This window comes from Physella acuta, unplaced genomic scaffold (genome assembly GCF_028476545.2).
Source record: "Physella acuta isolate Inbredline_101_S28 unplaced genomic scaffold, ASM2847654v3 ptg000079l, whole genome shotgun sequence".
Classification (NCBI taxonomy): Eukaryota; Metazoa; Mollusca; class Gastropoda; family Physidae; genus Physella; species Physella acuta.
In genome coordinates, this window is record NW_026731599.1 from 630,001 (window position 1) to 647,810 (window position 17,810).

The following is a 17,810-nucleotide window of genomic DNA, read 5'->3' on the forward strand; positions in this document are numbered from 1 at the left end:
CACACCTCTTATAAGTTTACACACCTCTTATTAGTTTACCCACCTCTTATAAGTTTACACACCTCTTATAAGTTTACACACCTCTTATTAGTTTACCCACCTCTTATAAGTTTACACACCTCTTATAAGTTTACACACCTTTGTATGTTTACACACCTCATTAAAGTCTGGCTCAGTAAAAAATATCTTGGACTTTTTGCTGATATTGGTACAAGACTTGGTGCTCTATCTTCCTCTAGACTGGCGGGCTCCGGCCCAAGTTTGATGCTGTCGATGTGTTCGCCCTAATGGCGGCCTGCTTGTGTCACGATCTGGACCACCGGGGGACCAACAATGCCTTCCAAGTCAAGTAAGTCATGACACACCCACACACATACAGACATACACCACACAAACACCCACACACATAGACCACCGGGGGACCAACAATGCCTTCCAAGTCAAGTAAGTCGTGACACACCCCACACACATACAGACATACACCACACAAACACCCACACACATAGACCACCGGGGGACCAACAATGCCTTCCAAGTCAAGTAAGTCGTGACACACCCACACACATACAGACATACACCACACAAACACCCACACACATAGACCACCGGGGGACCAACAATGCCTTCCAAGTCAAGTAAGTCGCGACACACCCACACACATACAGACATACACCACACAAACACCCACACACATAGACCACCGGGGGACCAACAATGCCTTCCAAGTCAAGTAAGTCGTGACACACCCACACACATACAGACATACACCACACAAACACCCACACACATAGACCACCGGGGGACCAACAATGCCTTCCAAGTCAAGTAAGTCGTGACACACCCACACACATACAGACATACACCACACAAACACCCACACACATAGACCACCGGGGGACCAACAATGCCTTCCAAGTCAAGTAAGTCGTGACACACCCACACACATACAGACATACACCACACAAACACCCACACACATAGACCACCGGGGGACCAACAATGCCTTCCAAGTCAAGTAAGTCGTCACACACCCACACACATACAGACATACACCACACAAACACCCACACAGACATACACCACACAAACACCAACACAAACATAGATATGTACACTTCACATTCACCCACACACATAGATACACAAACCACACATCTACACACAAATACCAATACATACACTGACCAGCCTACACATTCACACATCCAATTTTGTTTTTTTTTAATTTAAAATAGAAAAATAATTGTTTAAAAATTATTACTTTAAAAAGTTACCTCCCCTGTACATATCCCAATTTACTTAGCCTTTGTTTACTTTGTCACAAACAATGGTTTATATAAGAAAATATGTCATCTGGACAAATCTAACGTCAATAAGGGTCGGTGGTACTACCTCACAAAATATCAAGGGGGGTGGGGGGGAGTCGTTCGGCAAAAGTTTTTTTTCTTAATATAATTCATATAAGGCGCCGGTCAGTGGCGAGGTCAGTTTTGACCCTCTCTTCGTGGACTTTGCGGCCAACCGCCCCCCCCCCCCCCCCCCCCCCCCCCCCCGTGTTCTATTGCCCTAAAGCAGGAGCCAGCCAAATTTGAAAAATAGCAAACGGACGTATTGTTAAAGTTATAGCCGACAGAAAATTAGTTTAAGAACGCGTTAAACATTTGAATCGGCAACTAAATCTTGGATTGAAGTCACCATTTATTGTACTAAAAAGTAAAAAAATCATGTGACGTCACTATTCCCACAAAGTAAAGTCAATGTTTTAAACTTTTAAAATTAATGTGGTTAATCTACCTATGAATAAATAAATTAATTAATTAACGTCTTTAAATAAATTTGTGATTAACAGTCTGTCTGAAAACAAAAATTGTTCTCTACCTACATACTATTTTACAGCCCTACACATAGAGCAGATTTTCTCCATTACCCAATCAGACAAACAAAAAAAAAATATTCAATCATGTAAATCAGGGGTCTCCAAACTTTTCAGTCCGAGGGCCGCATTAACTAACAAATTTCAGTTCGCGGGCCAGTTTCTTCCAGGCATGCCTTTCATTTTTCTGGGAAAAGTTCCTCAGCCATCACCAATAAACCATTTTTCCTTGGACAAAAAGATCTCCGCGGGCCGGATGAGAGGACCTCGCGGGCCGTAGTTTGGAGACCCCTGATGTAAACAAACTTGAGTTTTAGTAGTATAGAGGTAGATTATATAAAAGCTTATTAAAAGTTTTTTTTTATGATTTTGTGTGTTCTAATAGAGTGGCCTCCCCGCTGGCAATGTTGTATAGTACATCAGTACTGGAGCATCACCACTTTGATCATTGTATCATGATACTCAATAGTGAGGTGTGTATCTTTGTATTTAGCAGTGAGGTGTGTATCTTTGTATTTAGCAGTGAGGTGTGTATCTTTGTATTTAGCAGTGAGGTGTGTATCTTTGTATTTAGCAGTGAGGTGTGTATCTTTGTATTTAGCTGTGAGGTTTATCATCATAGTCTGCTGTGAGGTGTGTGTCAGGACACAGTGAGGTATAATTTTAAGTCATGACACTCAGTTTTGAGGCATGTGTCAGATTGTGTCATGACTTAGCAGTGAGGTGTGTATGATGATACTCAGCAGTGCTAGTTTGATGCTGACCATGTCAAAGAACTGTCCAGTCAGTCTGTCCAGTCAGTCTGTCTGTCCAGTCTGTCTGTCCAGTCTGTCAGTCTGTCCAGTCAGTCAGTCTGTCCAGTCTGTCTGTCCAGTCAGTCAGTCTGTCCAGTCTGTCTGTCCAGTCAGTCTGTCCAGTCAGTCAGTCTGTCCAGTCAGTCTGTCCAGTCAGTCTGTCTGTCCAGTCAGTCTGTCCAGTCTGTCAGTCTGTCCAGTCAGTCAGTCTGTCCAGTCAGTCAGTCTGTCCAGTCAGTCTGTCCAGTCAGTCAGTCTGTCCAGTCAGTCAGTCTGTCCAGTCTGTCTGTCCAGTCAGTCTGTCCAGTCAGTCTGTCCAGTCAGTCTGTCCAGTCAGTCAGTCTGTCCAGTCAGTCTGTCCAGTCAGTCTGTCTGTCCAGTCAGTCTGTCCAGTCTGTCTGTCCAGTCTGTCTGTCCAGTCAGTCAGTCTGTCCAGTCAGTCTGTCCAGTCTGTCTGTCCAGTCTGTCTGTCCAGTCAGTCAGTCTGTCCAGTCAGTCTGTCCAGTCAGTCTGTCCAGTCAGTCAGTCTGTCCAGTCAGTCTGTCAGTCTGTCCAGTCAGTCTGTCCAGTCAGTCTGTCCAGTCAGTCAGTCTGTCCAGTCAGTCTGTCCAGTCAGTCTGTCCAGTCAGTCTGTCCAGTCTGTCTGTCCAGTCTGTCTGTCCAGTCAGTCAGTCTGTCCAGTCAGTCTGTCCAGTCAGTCTGTCCAGTCAGTCAGTCTGTCCAGTCAGTCTGTCAGTCTGTCCAGTCAGTCTGTCCAGTCTGTCTGTCCAGTCAGTCTGTCTGTCCAGTCAGTCTGTCCAGTCTGTCTGTCCAGTCTGTCTGTCCAGTCAGTCAGTCTGTCCAGTCAGTCTGTCCAGTCAGTCTGTCCAGTCAGTCAGTCTGTCCAGTCAGTCTGTCCAGTCAGTCAGTCTGTCCAGTCAGTCTGTCCAGTCAGTCAGTCTGTCCAGTCTGTCTGTCCAGTCAGTCTGTCCAGTCAGTCAGTCTGTCCAGTCAGTCTGTCCAGTCAGTCTGTCTGTCCAGTCAGTCTGTCCAGTCTGTCAGTCTGTCCAGTCAGTCAGTCTGTCCAGTCAGTCTGTCTGTCCAGTCAGTCTGTCTGTCCAGTCAGTCTGTCCAGTCTGTCTGTCCAGTCTGTCTGTCCAGTCAGTCAGTCTGTCCAGTCAGTCTGTCCAGTCTGTCTGTCCAGTCTGTCTGTCCAGTCAGTCAGTCTGTCCAGTCAGTCTGTCCAGTCTGTCTGTCCAGTCAGTCTGTCTGTCCAGTCAGTCTGTCCAGTCTGTCTGTCCAGTCAGTCTGTCCAGTCAGTCTGTCTGTCCAGTCAGTCTGTCCAGTCAGTCTGTCCAGTCTGTCTGTCCAGTCAGTCTGTCTGTCCAGTCAGTCTGTCCAGTCTGTCTGTCCAGTCAGTCTGTCCAGTCAGTCTGTCTGTCCAGTCAGTCTGTCCAGTCAGACTGTCCAGTCAGTCAGTCTGTCCAGTCAGTCAGTCTGTCCAGTCAGTCTGTCTGTCCAGTCAGTCTGTCCAGTCAGTCTGTCCAGTCAGTCTGTCTGTCCAGTCAGTCTGTCCAGTCAGTCTGTCCAGTCAGTCTGTCCAGTCAGTCAGTCTGTCCAGTCAGTCTGTCCAGTCAGTCTGTCCAGTCAGTCTGTCTGTCCAGTCTGTCTGTCCAGTCAGTCTGTCCAGTCAGTCTGTCCAGTCAGTCTGTCTGTCCAGTCAGTCTGTCCAGTCAGTCTGTCCAGTCAGTCTGTCCAGTCAGTCTGTCTGTCCAGTCAGTCTGTCCAGTCAGTCTGTCCAGTCAGTCTGTCCTCCACTGCTGTCTCCACAGGGTAACAACATCTTCCAGTCCTTCACACCTGACCAGTATAGACGAGCCATCCAAATTCTGGAGCACGCCATCTTGTCCACGGACCTTGCTCTCTATTTCAAGTGGGTTCTGGTCTAACGCTCGATCTTAGCCACATGTGTGTGGTCTAACGCTCGATCTTAGCCACATGTGTGCTGGTCTAACGCTCGATCTTAGCCACATGTGTGTGGTCTAACGCTCGATCTTAGCCACATGTCTGCTGGTCTAACGCTCGATCTTAGCCACATGTCTGCTGGTCTAACGCTCGATCTTAGCCAAATGTGTGCGTCTTGCAACATTCACTGTGTTGAGTAAATGTGAAGATTGTGTCTGGCTAAAGTAAATGTGAAGATTTTGGCTGGCTAAAGTAAATGTGAAGACTGTGTCTGGCTAAAGTAAATGTGAAGATTGTGCCTGGCTAAAGTAAATGTGAAGATTGTGTCTGGCTAAAGTAAATGTGAAGATTGTGTCTGGCTAAAGTAAATGTGAAGATTGTGCCTGGCTAAAGTAAATGTGACGATTGTGTCTGGCTAAAGTAAATGTGAAGATTGTGTCTGGCTAAAGTAAATGTGAAGATTGTGTCTGGCTAAAGTAAATGTGAAGATTGTGTCTGGCTAAAGTAAATGTGAAGATTGTGTCTGGCTAAAGTAAATGTGAAGATTGTGCCTGGCTAAAGTAAATATGAAGATTGTATTCCAGAAAACGGGGAGAATTCAAGCAGCTAGTGGAGACTGGAGAAAGAAAGTTTGAAGAGGAGGACAAAAAAGATTTGCTCAAGTCAGTCTCACGTTTAATTTTATTCAGACTCATATCCCAGTCAGATGCTAGACTAGACTGGTGGTAGATAGATGACATGCTAGACTAGACTGGTGGCACACAGATGACATGCTAGACTAGACTGGTGGTAGATAGATGACATGCTAGACTAGACTGGTGGTAGATAGATGACAGGCTAGACTAGACTGGTGGTAGATAGATGACATGCTAGACTAGACTGGTGGTAGATAGATGACATGCTAGACTAGACTGGTGGTAGATAGATGACATGCTAGACTACACTGGTGGTAGATAGATGACATGCTAGACTAGACTGGTGGTAGATAGATGACATGCTAGACTAGACTGGTGGTAGATAGATGACATGCTAGACTAGACTGGTGGTAGATAGATGACATGCTAGACTAGACTGGTGGCACACAGATGACATGCTAGACTAGACTGGTGGTAGATAGATGACATGCTAGACTAGACTGGTGGTAGATAGATGACAGGCTAGACTAGACTGGTGGTAGATAGATGACATGCTAGACTAGACTGGTGGCACAGATGACATGCTAGACTAGACTGGTGGTAGATAGATGACATGCTAGACTAGACTGGTGGTAGATAGATGACATGCTAGACTAGACTGGTGGTAGATAGATGACATGCTAGACTAGACTGGTGGTAGATAGATGACATGCTAGACTAGACTGGTGGTAGATAGATGACATGCTAGACTAGACTGGTGGTAGATAGATGACATGCTAGACTACACTGGTGGCACACAGATGACATGCTAGACTAGACTGGTGGCACAGATGACATGCTAGACTAGACTGGTGGTAGATAGATGACATGCTAGACTACACTGGTGGTAGATAGATGACATGCTAGACTAGACTGGTGGTAGATAGATGACATGCTAGACTAGACTGGTGGTACATAGATGACATGCTAGACTAGACTGGTGGTACATAGATGACATGCTAGACTAGACTGGTGGTAGCTAGATGACATGCTAGACTAGACTGGTGGTACACAGATGACATGCTAGACTAGACTGGTGGCACACAGATGACATGCTAGACTAGACTGGTGGTAGGTAGATGACATGCTAGACTAGACTGGTGGCACACAGATGACATGCTAGACTAGACTGGTGGCACATAGATGACATGCTAGACTAGACTGGTGGTAGGTAGATGACATGCTAGACTAGACTGGTGGCACACAGATGACATGCTAGACAAGACTGGTGGCACACAGATGACATGCTAGACTAGACTGGTGGTAGGTAGATGACATGCTAGACTAGACTGGTGGCACACAGATGACATGCTAGACTAGACTGGTGGCACACAGATGACATGCTAGACTAGACTGGTGGTAGATAGATGACATGCTAGACTAGACTGGTGGTAGATAGATGACATGCTAGACTAGACTGGTGGTAGATAGATGACATGCTAGACTAGACTGGTGGTAGATAGATGACATGCTAGACTAGACTGGTGGTACACTGATGACAGGCTAGACTAGACTGGTGGCACACAGATGACATTCTAGACTAGACTGGTGGTAGATAGATGACATGCTAGACTAGACTGGTGGTAGATAGATGACATGCTAGACTAGACTGGTGGTACACAGATGACATGCTAGACTAGACTGGTGGCACATAGATGCCATGCTAGACTAGACTGGTGGTAGATAGATGACATGCTAGACTAGACTGGTGGTAGCTAGATGACATGCTAGACTAGACTGGTGGTACATAGATGACATGCTAGACTAGACTGGTGGTACATAGATGACATGCTAGACTAGACTGGTGGTAGCTAGATGACATGCTAGACTAGACTGGTGGTACACAGATGACATGCTAGACTAGACTGGTGGCACACAGATGACATGCTAGACTAGACTGGTGGTAGGTAGATGACATGCTAGACTAGACTGGTGGCACACAGATGACATGCTAGACTAGACTGGTGGCACATAGATGACATGCTAGACTAGACTGGTGGTAGGTAGATGACATGCTAGACTAGACTGGTGGTAGATAGATGACATGCTAGACTACACTGGTGGTAGATAGATGACATGCTAGACTAGACTGGTGGTAGGTAGATGACATGCTAGACTAGACTGGTGGCACACAGATGACATGCTAGACTAGACTGGTGGTAGGTAGATGACATGCTAGACTAGACTGGTGGTAGGTAGATGACATGCTAGACTAGACTGGTGGCACACAGATGACATGCTAGACTAGACTGGTGGTAGATAGATGACATGCTAGACTAGACTGGTGGTAGATAGATGACATGCTAGACTAGACTGGTGGTAGATAGATGACATGCTAGACTAGACTGGTGTCACACAGATGACATGCTAGACTAGACTGGTGGTAGATAGATGACATGCTAGACTAGACTGGTGGTAGATAGATGACATGCTAGACTAGACTGGTGGTAGATAGATGACATGCTAGACTAGACTGGTGGTACACAGATGACATGCTAGACTAGACTGGTGGCACACAGATGACATTCTAGACTAGACTGGTGGTAGATAGATGACATGCTAGACTAGACTGGTGGTAGATAGATGACATGCTAGACTAGACTGGTGGTACACAGATGACATGCTAGACTAGACTGGTGGCACATAGATGCCATGCTAGACTAGACTGGTGGTAGATAGATGACATGCTAGACTAGACTGGTGGTAGATAGATGACATGCTAGACTAGACTGGTGGTAGATAGATGGCAAGCTAGACTACACTGGTGGTAGATAGATGACATGCTTGACTAGACTGGTGGTAGATAGATGACATGCTAGACTAGACTGGTGGTAGATAGATGACATGCTAGACTAGACTGGTGGTATACAGATGACATGCTAGACTAGACTGGTGGTAGATAGATGACATGCTAGACTAGACTGGTGGTACACAGATGACATGCTAGACTAGACTGGTGGCACATAGATGCCATGCTAGACTACACTGGTGGTAGATAGATGACATGCTTGACTAGACTGGTGGTAGATAGATGACATGCTAGACTAGACTGGTGGTACACAGATGACATGCTAGACTAGACTGGTGGTAGGTAGATGACATGCTAGACTAGACTGGTGGCACATAGATGACATGCTAGACTAGACTGGTGGTAGATAGATGACATGCTAGACTAGACTGGTGGTACACAGATGACATGCTAGACTAGACTGGTGGTAGGTAGATGACATGCTAGACTAGACTGGTGGTAGCTAGATGACATGCTAGACTAGACTGGTGGTAGACAGATGACATGCTAGACTAGACTGGTGGTAGCTAGATGACATGCTAGACTAGACTGGTGGTAGATAGATGACATGCTAGACTAGACTGTTGGGACATAGATGCCATATGAAGCAGATGCACCACTGTACCACAGGGCTATGATGATGACGGCCTGTGATGTGGCGGCCATCACGAAACCCTGGGAGGTCCAGAAGAAAGTGGCCCAGCTAGTGACTGCTGAGTTCTTTGAACAGGGAGACATTGAGAAGAGCAAGCTCGGGGAGAAACCCATTGTACGTTCGTATGTCTGTCTGTATCTGTGTGACAGTATGCAGTCTTTCTTTCTGTTTTTTATGCCTGGTAGGGGGTGGAGGCGCAATTAAACTTTTCGGAGGGGGGGGGGGGGAAGGCTGATTCAATTTTCCAGGGGGGGGGGGGGAGAAATAGATTTTTTGTGTCTGTGTGCAGGTGTGTCTGTATGAAGGTGTGTCTGTGTGTTTATTTAAATGTTGGACTAGCTTTGACTAGTTTGACTGGTGAAACTTTCTAGCCTATGACCTTTTGACCTCCTAATTGTAAACATTTGTGTTGTGTAGCCTATGACCTTTTGACCTCCTAATTGTAAACATTTGTGTTGTGTAGCCTATGACCTTTTGACCTCCTAATTGTAAACAATTGTGTTGTGTAGCCTATGATGGATCGTGAGAGGAAAGATGAACTACCAAGGATGCAGGTGGACTTCATTGACTTTATATGCACACCAATCTATGAGGTGAGTTGTTCATTGACTTTATATGCACACCAATCTATGAGGTAAGTTGTTCATTGACTTTATATGCACACCAATCTATGAGGTAAGTTGTTCATTGACTTTATATGCACACCAATCTATGAGGTAAGTTGTTCATTGACTTTATATGCACACCAATCTATGAGGTGAGTTGTTCATTGACTTTATATGCACACCAATCTATGAGGTGAGTTGTTCATTGACTTTATATGCACACCAATCTATGAGGTGAGTTGTTCATTGACTTTATATGCACACCAATCTATGAGGTAAGTTGTTCATTGACTTTATATGCACACCAATCTATGAGGTAAGTTGTTCATTGACTTTATATGCACACCAATCTATGAGGTAAGTTGTTCATTGACTTTATATGCACACCAATCTATGAGGTGAGTTGTTCATTGACTTTATATGCACACCAATCTATGAGGTGAGTTGTTCATTGACTTTATATGCACACCAGTCTATGAGGTAAGTTGTTCATTGACTTTATATGCACACCAATCTATGAGGTAAGTTGTTCATTGACTTTATATGCACACCAATCTATGAGGTGAGTTGTTCATTGACTTTATATGCACACCAATCTATGAGGTAAGTTGTTCATTGACTTTATATGCACACCAATCTATGAGGTAAGTTGTTCATTGACTTTATATGCACACCAGTCTATGAGGTAAGTTGTTCATTGACTTTATATGCACACCAATCTATGAGGTAAGTTGTTCATTGACTTTATGTGCATGTAACGAGCTCCAATCTATCAGCCAGATAGTTGGCGAACGCTCCCGGATTCGTTTAACTGATTATACACAGATGGCGACAAGCCTAAATAAAAGAAAGCTAACACAATAGTTCACTAGGACTCGTACTTGATGTCTAGGGGAAACACTAGAGAAACTACTCATGCCAACAATACATTTAATCTGCATATAACTTTTAATGAGTGTACAAAGTCGTGGCAGAACACTAGATTTAAACAGGATAAAATAGATTTACATAATGAACAAAACCCAACTTACAATTCGTGGGAAAAATAATATGATACACTATCACAGCTTTTAACACTTCAGAAAAATCACCACAGTATACACATCACTGCTATAAGCATATAGTATTACTTAACCACAAGTAATATAAGAATATGCTACTTAAACAACTTAGTACTACACAGCGACACACAGGGCTTATTCTCTCTCAAAGACGTCTGGTTAAAGAACTGCCCAGATATACGTGTGCCACCAAGACTCATAGATCACTCAAGTTAGCGGGCGAGCGTTTTCCAGCTCTGCCACTACCCCGCTTGAGCTACAGATTATTTAAGTGTCGAACCACTAGACCACTTAAGCTACAATTCTCGACCACACAGGCCACCACCGCGGGCCATGGGATCTAACCGGGAACCGAAACCCGGCCGCCGCCTTGAGCGAGCGTGATCCAGGCCACTGCGTAACAGGGCCACCCTAATCACTGAATCACAGTGATTCGAACCAAGGAATTGAACCTCGGCCGCCGCCATGGCGCGCCGAGATCCTAACCACTGTACCACATCCTGGTCCGTCTCAACCAAGCATCTCATGATGGAAAAATACTGAGTCTAAGACTTTCTTAAGACAGTGGAAAAAACCAGTGATTATACCACAGACCATATATGGTAAGGTAACAAATGTAAAAATAAACATTACCAAACCTAAGTAGGTCACATGCACACCAATCTATGAGGTAAGTTGTTCATTGACTTTATATGCACACCAGTCTATGAGGTAAGTTGTTTATTGACTTTATAATATGCACACCAGTCTATGAGGTGAGGTTTTGACTGAATGTACTAAACTCACCAGTCTATGAGGTGAGGTTTTGACTGAATGTACTAAACTCACCAGTCTATGAGGTGAGGTTTTGACTGAATGTACTAAACTTACCAGTCTATGAGGTGAGGTTTTGACTGAATGTACTAAACTTACCAGTCTATGAGGTGAGGTTTTGACTGAATGTACTAAACTTACCAGTCTCTAATTAACAAGAATGTTTTCCCCTTACAAGGCCTTTTCCACAATGTTCCCGAAGTTGTCACCGCTCTATGCTGGGCTCATGTCAAATCGGCATCACTGGAACCTGCTGGCGTCTGAGACTGACTCAGACGCTGACGTCAAGAAAACAATAACTCCACCCAGAGCTAAGCCCAACCTAAGCTCAAAACTTGGCAGCCAGCCAAAGAAAGCCCCACGCTCCCCCCAAAGGGGCTCCCTTCTGCTGGGGAAGCCCCTGTTTGAAACACGCAGATCTTCTGACCCGCATCCACCCCCATCCCCATATCAGAAAATGCCGCACCCCCCTGGAGTCAAGCCCCTCCCTTCCAGTAAAGAGACAGCTGCGTCCAGAACCAAAGGGAGAAGCACATCTCACGAAGGAACTCTAGTGGGCAACTTTTGTCTCGCTGTCTAGACTATGTTGTCACTTTGTAGAGAGTGTTGTCATCACTATCTATACCACTGTCGTCATTATGTCGTCTGGGTCTCATCGCTTCTGGCCTGCAGTTACCATGGGAACACGATTGTCTGTGTAGTCTCTATTACCGACCTTGGTGCCCCCTCCCCCAATTTATGTGTAATGTTTATACGATGAAAGATTCCCCCAACTGTCAAGGAAGAAAAGAAAGTGAAAAACTTGAAGGAGTTTTGTTTTCTAATGATATAAAAAAAGGAAAATATTTGTAACTTTTTCCCAGCTGTTTGCTAAAGTTTCTGCGTCACTGAGTCCATTGAATGATAATATTTGTAACTTTTTCCCAGCTATTTGCTAAAGTTTCTGCGTCACTGAGTCCATTGAATGATAATATTTGTAACTTTTTCCCAGCTATTTGCTAAAGTTTCTGCGTCACTGAGTCCATTGAATGATGGTTGTCTCAGCAATAGGCAGCACTGGCAGGCACTACACACTCTTGCTACTTCAGGTTCTATAAACCTCCCATATAAACCTCCCATATAAACCTCCCATATAAACCTATAACTAATTGCCTAGATGGTGTCCCAACCTATAACAAATTGCCTAGATGGTGTCCCAACCTATAACAGATTGCCTTTTGGTGTACCAACCTATATCAAATTGCCTAGATGGTGTCCCAACCTATAACTAATTGCCTAGATGGTGTCCCAACCTATAACAGATTGCCTTTTGGTGTCCCAACCTATAACAAATTGCCTTTTGGTGTCCCAACCTATAACTAATTGCCTAGATGGTGTCCCAACCTATAACAGATTGCCTTTTGGTGTCCCAACCTATAACAAATTGTCACGATGGTGTCCCAACCTATAACATATTGTCTATTTATTGTCCCAACCTATAACAAATTGCCTAGATGGTGTCCCAACCTATCACAATTGTCTATTTAGTGTCCCAACCTATAAAAAATTGCCTATATGGTGTCCCAACCTATAACAAAGTGCCTTTTAGTGTCCCAACCTATAACAAATTGTCTATTAAGTGTCCCAACCTATAACAAATTGTCACGATGGTGTCCCAACCTATAACAAATTGCCTAGATGGTGTCCCAACCTATAACAAATTGTTTAGATGGTGTCCCAACATTATGACCTGTTTCCACAGTTGTTGGTTTTTCTAACTACCACTATATATTTTCACACAATATTTCTATCTTTTTTAGATGTTTATATTTATATGTTCTGTCATCTTTTGTAGGGGTTTAAATTAATTACTTTTTCAAAAATTTCAGAGTATTCTCTGTGTTAAATTAGATATTTCTTTTACTTTATTGATCTAGATTAGTCTCCCCTTTTTTATTCATAAACTTGTTTTTCTGTGCATTATCATGTGTTGTGTTACAGTACAGCACACTTTGTTCTGTGTTGTGTTACTGCACACTTTGTTCTGTGTTGTGTTACAGTACAGCACACTTTGTTCTGTGTTGTGTTACAGTACACTTTGTTCTGTGTTGTGTTACAGTACACTTTGTTCTGTGTTGTGTTACAGTACACTTTGTTCTGTGTTGTGTTACAGCACACTTTGTTCTGTGTTGTGTTACAGTACAGTACACTTTGTTCTGTGTTGTGTTACAGCACACTTTGTTCTGTGTTGTGTTACAGTACACTTTGTTCTGTGTTGTGTTACAGCACACTTTGTTCTGTGTTGTGTTACAGTACACTTTGTTCTGTGTTGTGTTACAGTACACTTTGTTCTGTGTTGTGTTACAGTACACTTTGTTCTGTGTTGTGTTACAGTACAGCACACTTTGTTCTGTGTTGTGTTACAGCACACTTTGTTCTGTGTTGTGTTACAGCACACTTTGTTCTGTGTTGTGTTACAGTACACTTTGTTCTGTGTTGTGTTACAGTACACTTTGTTCTGTGTTGTGTTACAGTACACTTTTTCTGTGTTGTGTTACAGTACAGCACACTGTTCTGTGTTGTGTTACTGCACACTTTGTTCTGTGTTGTGTTACAACACACTTTGTTCTGTGTTGTGTTACAGCACACTTTGTTCTGTGTTGTGTTACAACACACTTTGTTCTGTGTTGTGTTACAGTACAGCACACTTTGTTCTGTGTTGTGTTACAGTACACTTTGTTCTGTGTTGTGTTACAGTACAGCACACTTTGTTCTGTGTTGTGTTACAACACACTTTGTTCTGTGTTGTGTTACAGCACACTTTGTTCTGTGTTGTGTTACAGTACAGCACACTTTGTTCTGTGTTGTGTTACAACACACTTTGTTCTGTGTTGTGTTACAGCACATTTTGTTCTGTGTTGTGTTACTTTATTCTGTGTACCAACTTATTATACTATTTTGCATGATTATTTCCTCAAATGGTATTTAGGAAATGTTACAACAAGATATTTATAATACAGCTTAAGAAGCTTTTCAATTGCACTATATTTAGCTCTGAATAAAATTTTATTTTTTAACACTGGCTAGCAGTTGTACTTTGTAAAGAAAAGAAATGAAAAAACTATTTTAAACTAAAAGCAATAAAACCCTAAAGTAGGCTTTAATTTCTGTTATATTTTCTTTATTGTTGTTTTAATTTAATTTTTTTTTTGGAAGGTCAAAGTTCAATTTTAAACTGATTTCCAAACTCTAGGAGAAACAGACAAAGAAAAGCAAGTCCGAGGGGAACTTGTCCAGCAGGAGAAAAGTCAGGACGGCCCGGGTACATCACCCCAACCAGACCTGAGCCAGCAGGCTCATGGCTCCAGCTACACAAGCAATGTCAGTCGACAGTTTTTACATGTCTAGAATTTTTACTGATAGCCAAACATGTCTACAGTTTTTACTGATAGCCAAACATGTCTAGAATTTTTACTGATAGCCAGTGGTGTCACGAGGCTGGGCGGGCAGACAGCACCAAGTGACACCATTTAGGGGGTAACACCAAGGCAAAAATTGCAAAAAGAAAAAAAGCTTTTTGCTGTTCATTTAAATATTACTTAGAGTTAAAAAGCCTTTTTAATTACAAATTGACAATCACAAGGGGGGAGGGGACATACTATGATGTGAACTTGCTAACTATAGAGAAACCAATGCAACATCCAGAGGTATTAATAACCGACTATAAATCACATATTTAAGTTATATATATATATATATATATATATATATATATATATATATATATATATATATATATATATATATATATATATATATATATATATATATATAGGCCTATATATCATATACAAAGTTTTTTCTGGGGGGGGGGGGGGGGGGAAGGGTGACACCCGACCTAGCGACTGCACTGCTGCTAGTCAACCATCTCTATTTCTCTTCATTGAAAAAGTCAATCATGACAAGACCTTGCTTGACTGACCCAACAACCAATCTGCACATGGGGGGGGGGGGGGGGGGTAGAGCACAAATCCAGAGAAATCTGTTTTGCCTTGTAGTATAGATAGAGGTTCTAGTAGAGTACATGGTCCATTGGTAATCTATCCTTTTTAGGTAAAAATCGGCCGATGCTAATGTAAAAAAAAGAGGTGACTCGTTAAATTTATTTAAATTAATTTAAAATTAAAGAGTAATTCTTTCACATTTTAGGAGGATTTGTTTAATAATATTTAATATTTAATATTTATGTTTTGAAAGTTAGGGCCTATTTAAAATGTTTCTAAAAGTTTCAAGTACCTTTTTTTAAATAATAAGATCTAGAGATCTAGTATATATATTCAAGATCTAAAAACTGTTCAGTAATAAATCAAGAGGTAATCTATCGTTTTGGGTACGTAAAATCGCCCGCGGCTAGTAATGTACGAAAAAGTTACCTCATTGTCAAGGCTTTAATAGAAGTATATTTTGATATATTTGTGTCAAATATTATAGATAAATGAATAAATAACCTAAATCAATAGCTAAATATATCAATATAGGCAAGAAATTAACTTTTAACAGCAGTGTTTGCGAGCAGGATTTCCTATATAAACAGCAGCCATTTGTAAAATAGAGTTGCCTTCCCCTGATCTCGCGCTATAAATTAACAAAGAAAGAACTTAAACAAGATGGCTGCTAGAGTAAATGAGCATGGTTGTTTCTGTTGGAAACATCGCTAGTATTCATTTATTATTGAAAAGTTTTAATTCAATTGTTTGAAAACAGGTACATAAATGAAACAAGGAAACATTTTTGTATTTTTCAAAACACAAATCCTCCTCAAAATGTGAAATAATTATTAAAATTTAAGGAGTCACCTGTTTTTTACATTACTAGTCGCGGGCGATTATACGTACCCAAAACGATAGATTACCAATCAAGATTTGCGACGTTTTCATCAGATTCAACCAAGCTTATTTATTATTTACGTTAGCACTTTTAGCAGACATCTTGTTTGTTTGTTGTTGTTTTTTTGTAAAATAATAGATTCAGGGGAAACCACTCTTATTTACAGATGGCTACTGTCTAGGCCTATATACTATATGAGCCGACCCGTGGCATATCATACGCCGCTATTTAGTTTTTTTTTTTTTTTTTTTTTCTAATTTTCAGTTATTCATAATTTGTGAATTCGACACTACCAACGCTGCCACTGAAAATATTTCTTTATAACACTATAAGTAGCTCGTTAAGGACGACAACCCCCCCCCCCTCCTCCGTTAAAGTAAACTCCACTTAATTACCCCCCCCCTACGTTTAAAATCGTTTCGAACTAAATTATCTGCCCCTAATAGTCGTCACTAAACCCGGCTCTGTTTGTAAACATTTAGAGTGAACCACAGCTCACCAGACCATGTAGGGATGGGGGTGGTAGGGAGCGCGTTTACAGCTTGTTTTCTAGCGTCTCCCAGAAGAGAATTATATATATAGATCTAATTAGTATATACTATCTTGCTCGCAAACACTGTTGTTTAAAGTTAATTTCTGGCCTATATTGGGTAATCTATCGTTTTGGGTACGTAAAGAAAATCGCCCGCGACTTGTAAATGTAATGTGAAAAAACAGGTGACTCCTTAAATTTTAATAATTATTTCACATTTTGAGGAGGATTTATGTTTTTACTTTCTCGTATATACGAAGTATAGAGAAAGTCTTGTAATCGTGCACAAAAATCACATTAAATTTGGACAGTTTTCACCGTTTTACTCCTCAGTCCTTCATCACATCCGGGATATAGAAGACTTATTTTAATCGGGCAAAAATTATAAACTCAGATATATAAAAATTTTGGCGTTTTATGCGTAATGGAGTTGGAAAAACTGGATTATCCAATTCTGTCCGTGTGTGTGTCCGTGTGTAAACACGATAACTTGAGTACCGTTACAGCTAGGTTGATGAAATTTCATATATAAGTATTTTATCAAAATCGTAGATCCGTATCAACTTTTGAGCGATTTCCGATAACCGGAAGTGGTACTTTTTCTACTTTGAATTTTTCAAAAGCCTATAACTTGAGTTCTATTTCAGATAGATATAATGAAATTTGATATGTAAGTAGAAGATCTAATTCTCTACCTTCTGTCAAATTTTGAGTAATTTCCGTTTATCGGAAGTACTTATTTACGCTACTTCCGATTTCTCAAAAACGCATGTAAATTTATAAAGTACTAATAATATTGCGCACTATTATGCACATCTTTATTTAGCGTTCACTTGGTGTGCATTTCTTTTTTCTACGAGATTATATTCTATTTTTAAAAATGTGAGTATTTAAAAAGGAATAAAAAATCATGTCTAGAAGTCTATATCCCGAGTTGCCATCCCCCGTAGTGTTATATTAGAATATTCGAGAAAGTTTAGGGGAGATCACTCCCGGTTTATTTAAAATACAAAAATGTTTCCTTGTTTCATTTATGTAGATCTACTTGTTTTTACAAGCTTTTATTTAACTCACTTCCTCGTCAGTCGTCAGTCTGTCTAGACGGAAACGCAGGAGTGAAAATTCGGACAGTTCTACTTGACCGACACGATTCACAGTTGGCACGTGGGTCAAGACATGAAGACAATGCAATCTGAAACTAAATT

The 17,810-nt window shown here is 41.7% G+C and overlaps 1 protein-coding gene across 1 annotated transcript in view; it reads left to right on the forward strand.

Annotated features, from left to right (window-relative positions):
- LOC131956582 (cGMP-specific 3',5'-cyclic phosphodiesterase-like) overlaps window positions 1-17,810 on the forward strand; it is a 52,677-nt gene that overhangs the window by 32,492 nt on the left and 2,375 nt on the right. The window contains 8 exon segments of the mRNA XM_059321111.1: window positions 240-349; window positions 2,259-2,346; window positions 4,479-4,579; window positions 5,196-5,273; window positions 8,704-8,842; window positions 9,238-9,321; window positions 12,199-12,295; window positions 14,440-14,567. Coding sequence (XP_059177094.1) covers window positions 240-349; window positions 2,259-2,346; window positions 4,479-4,579; window positions 5,196-5,273; window positions 8,704-8,842; window positions 9,238-9,321; window positions 12,199-12,295; window positions 14,440-14,567 — 825 coding nt within the window.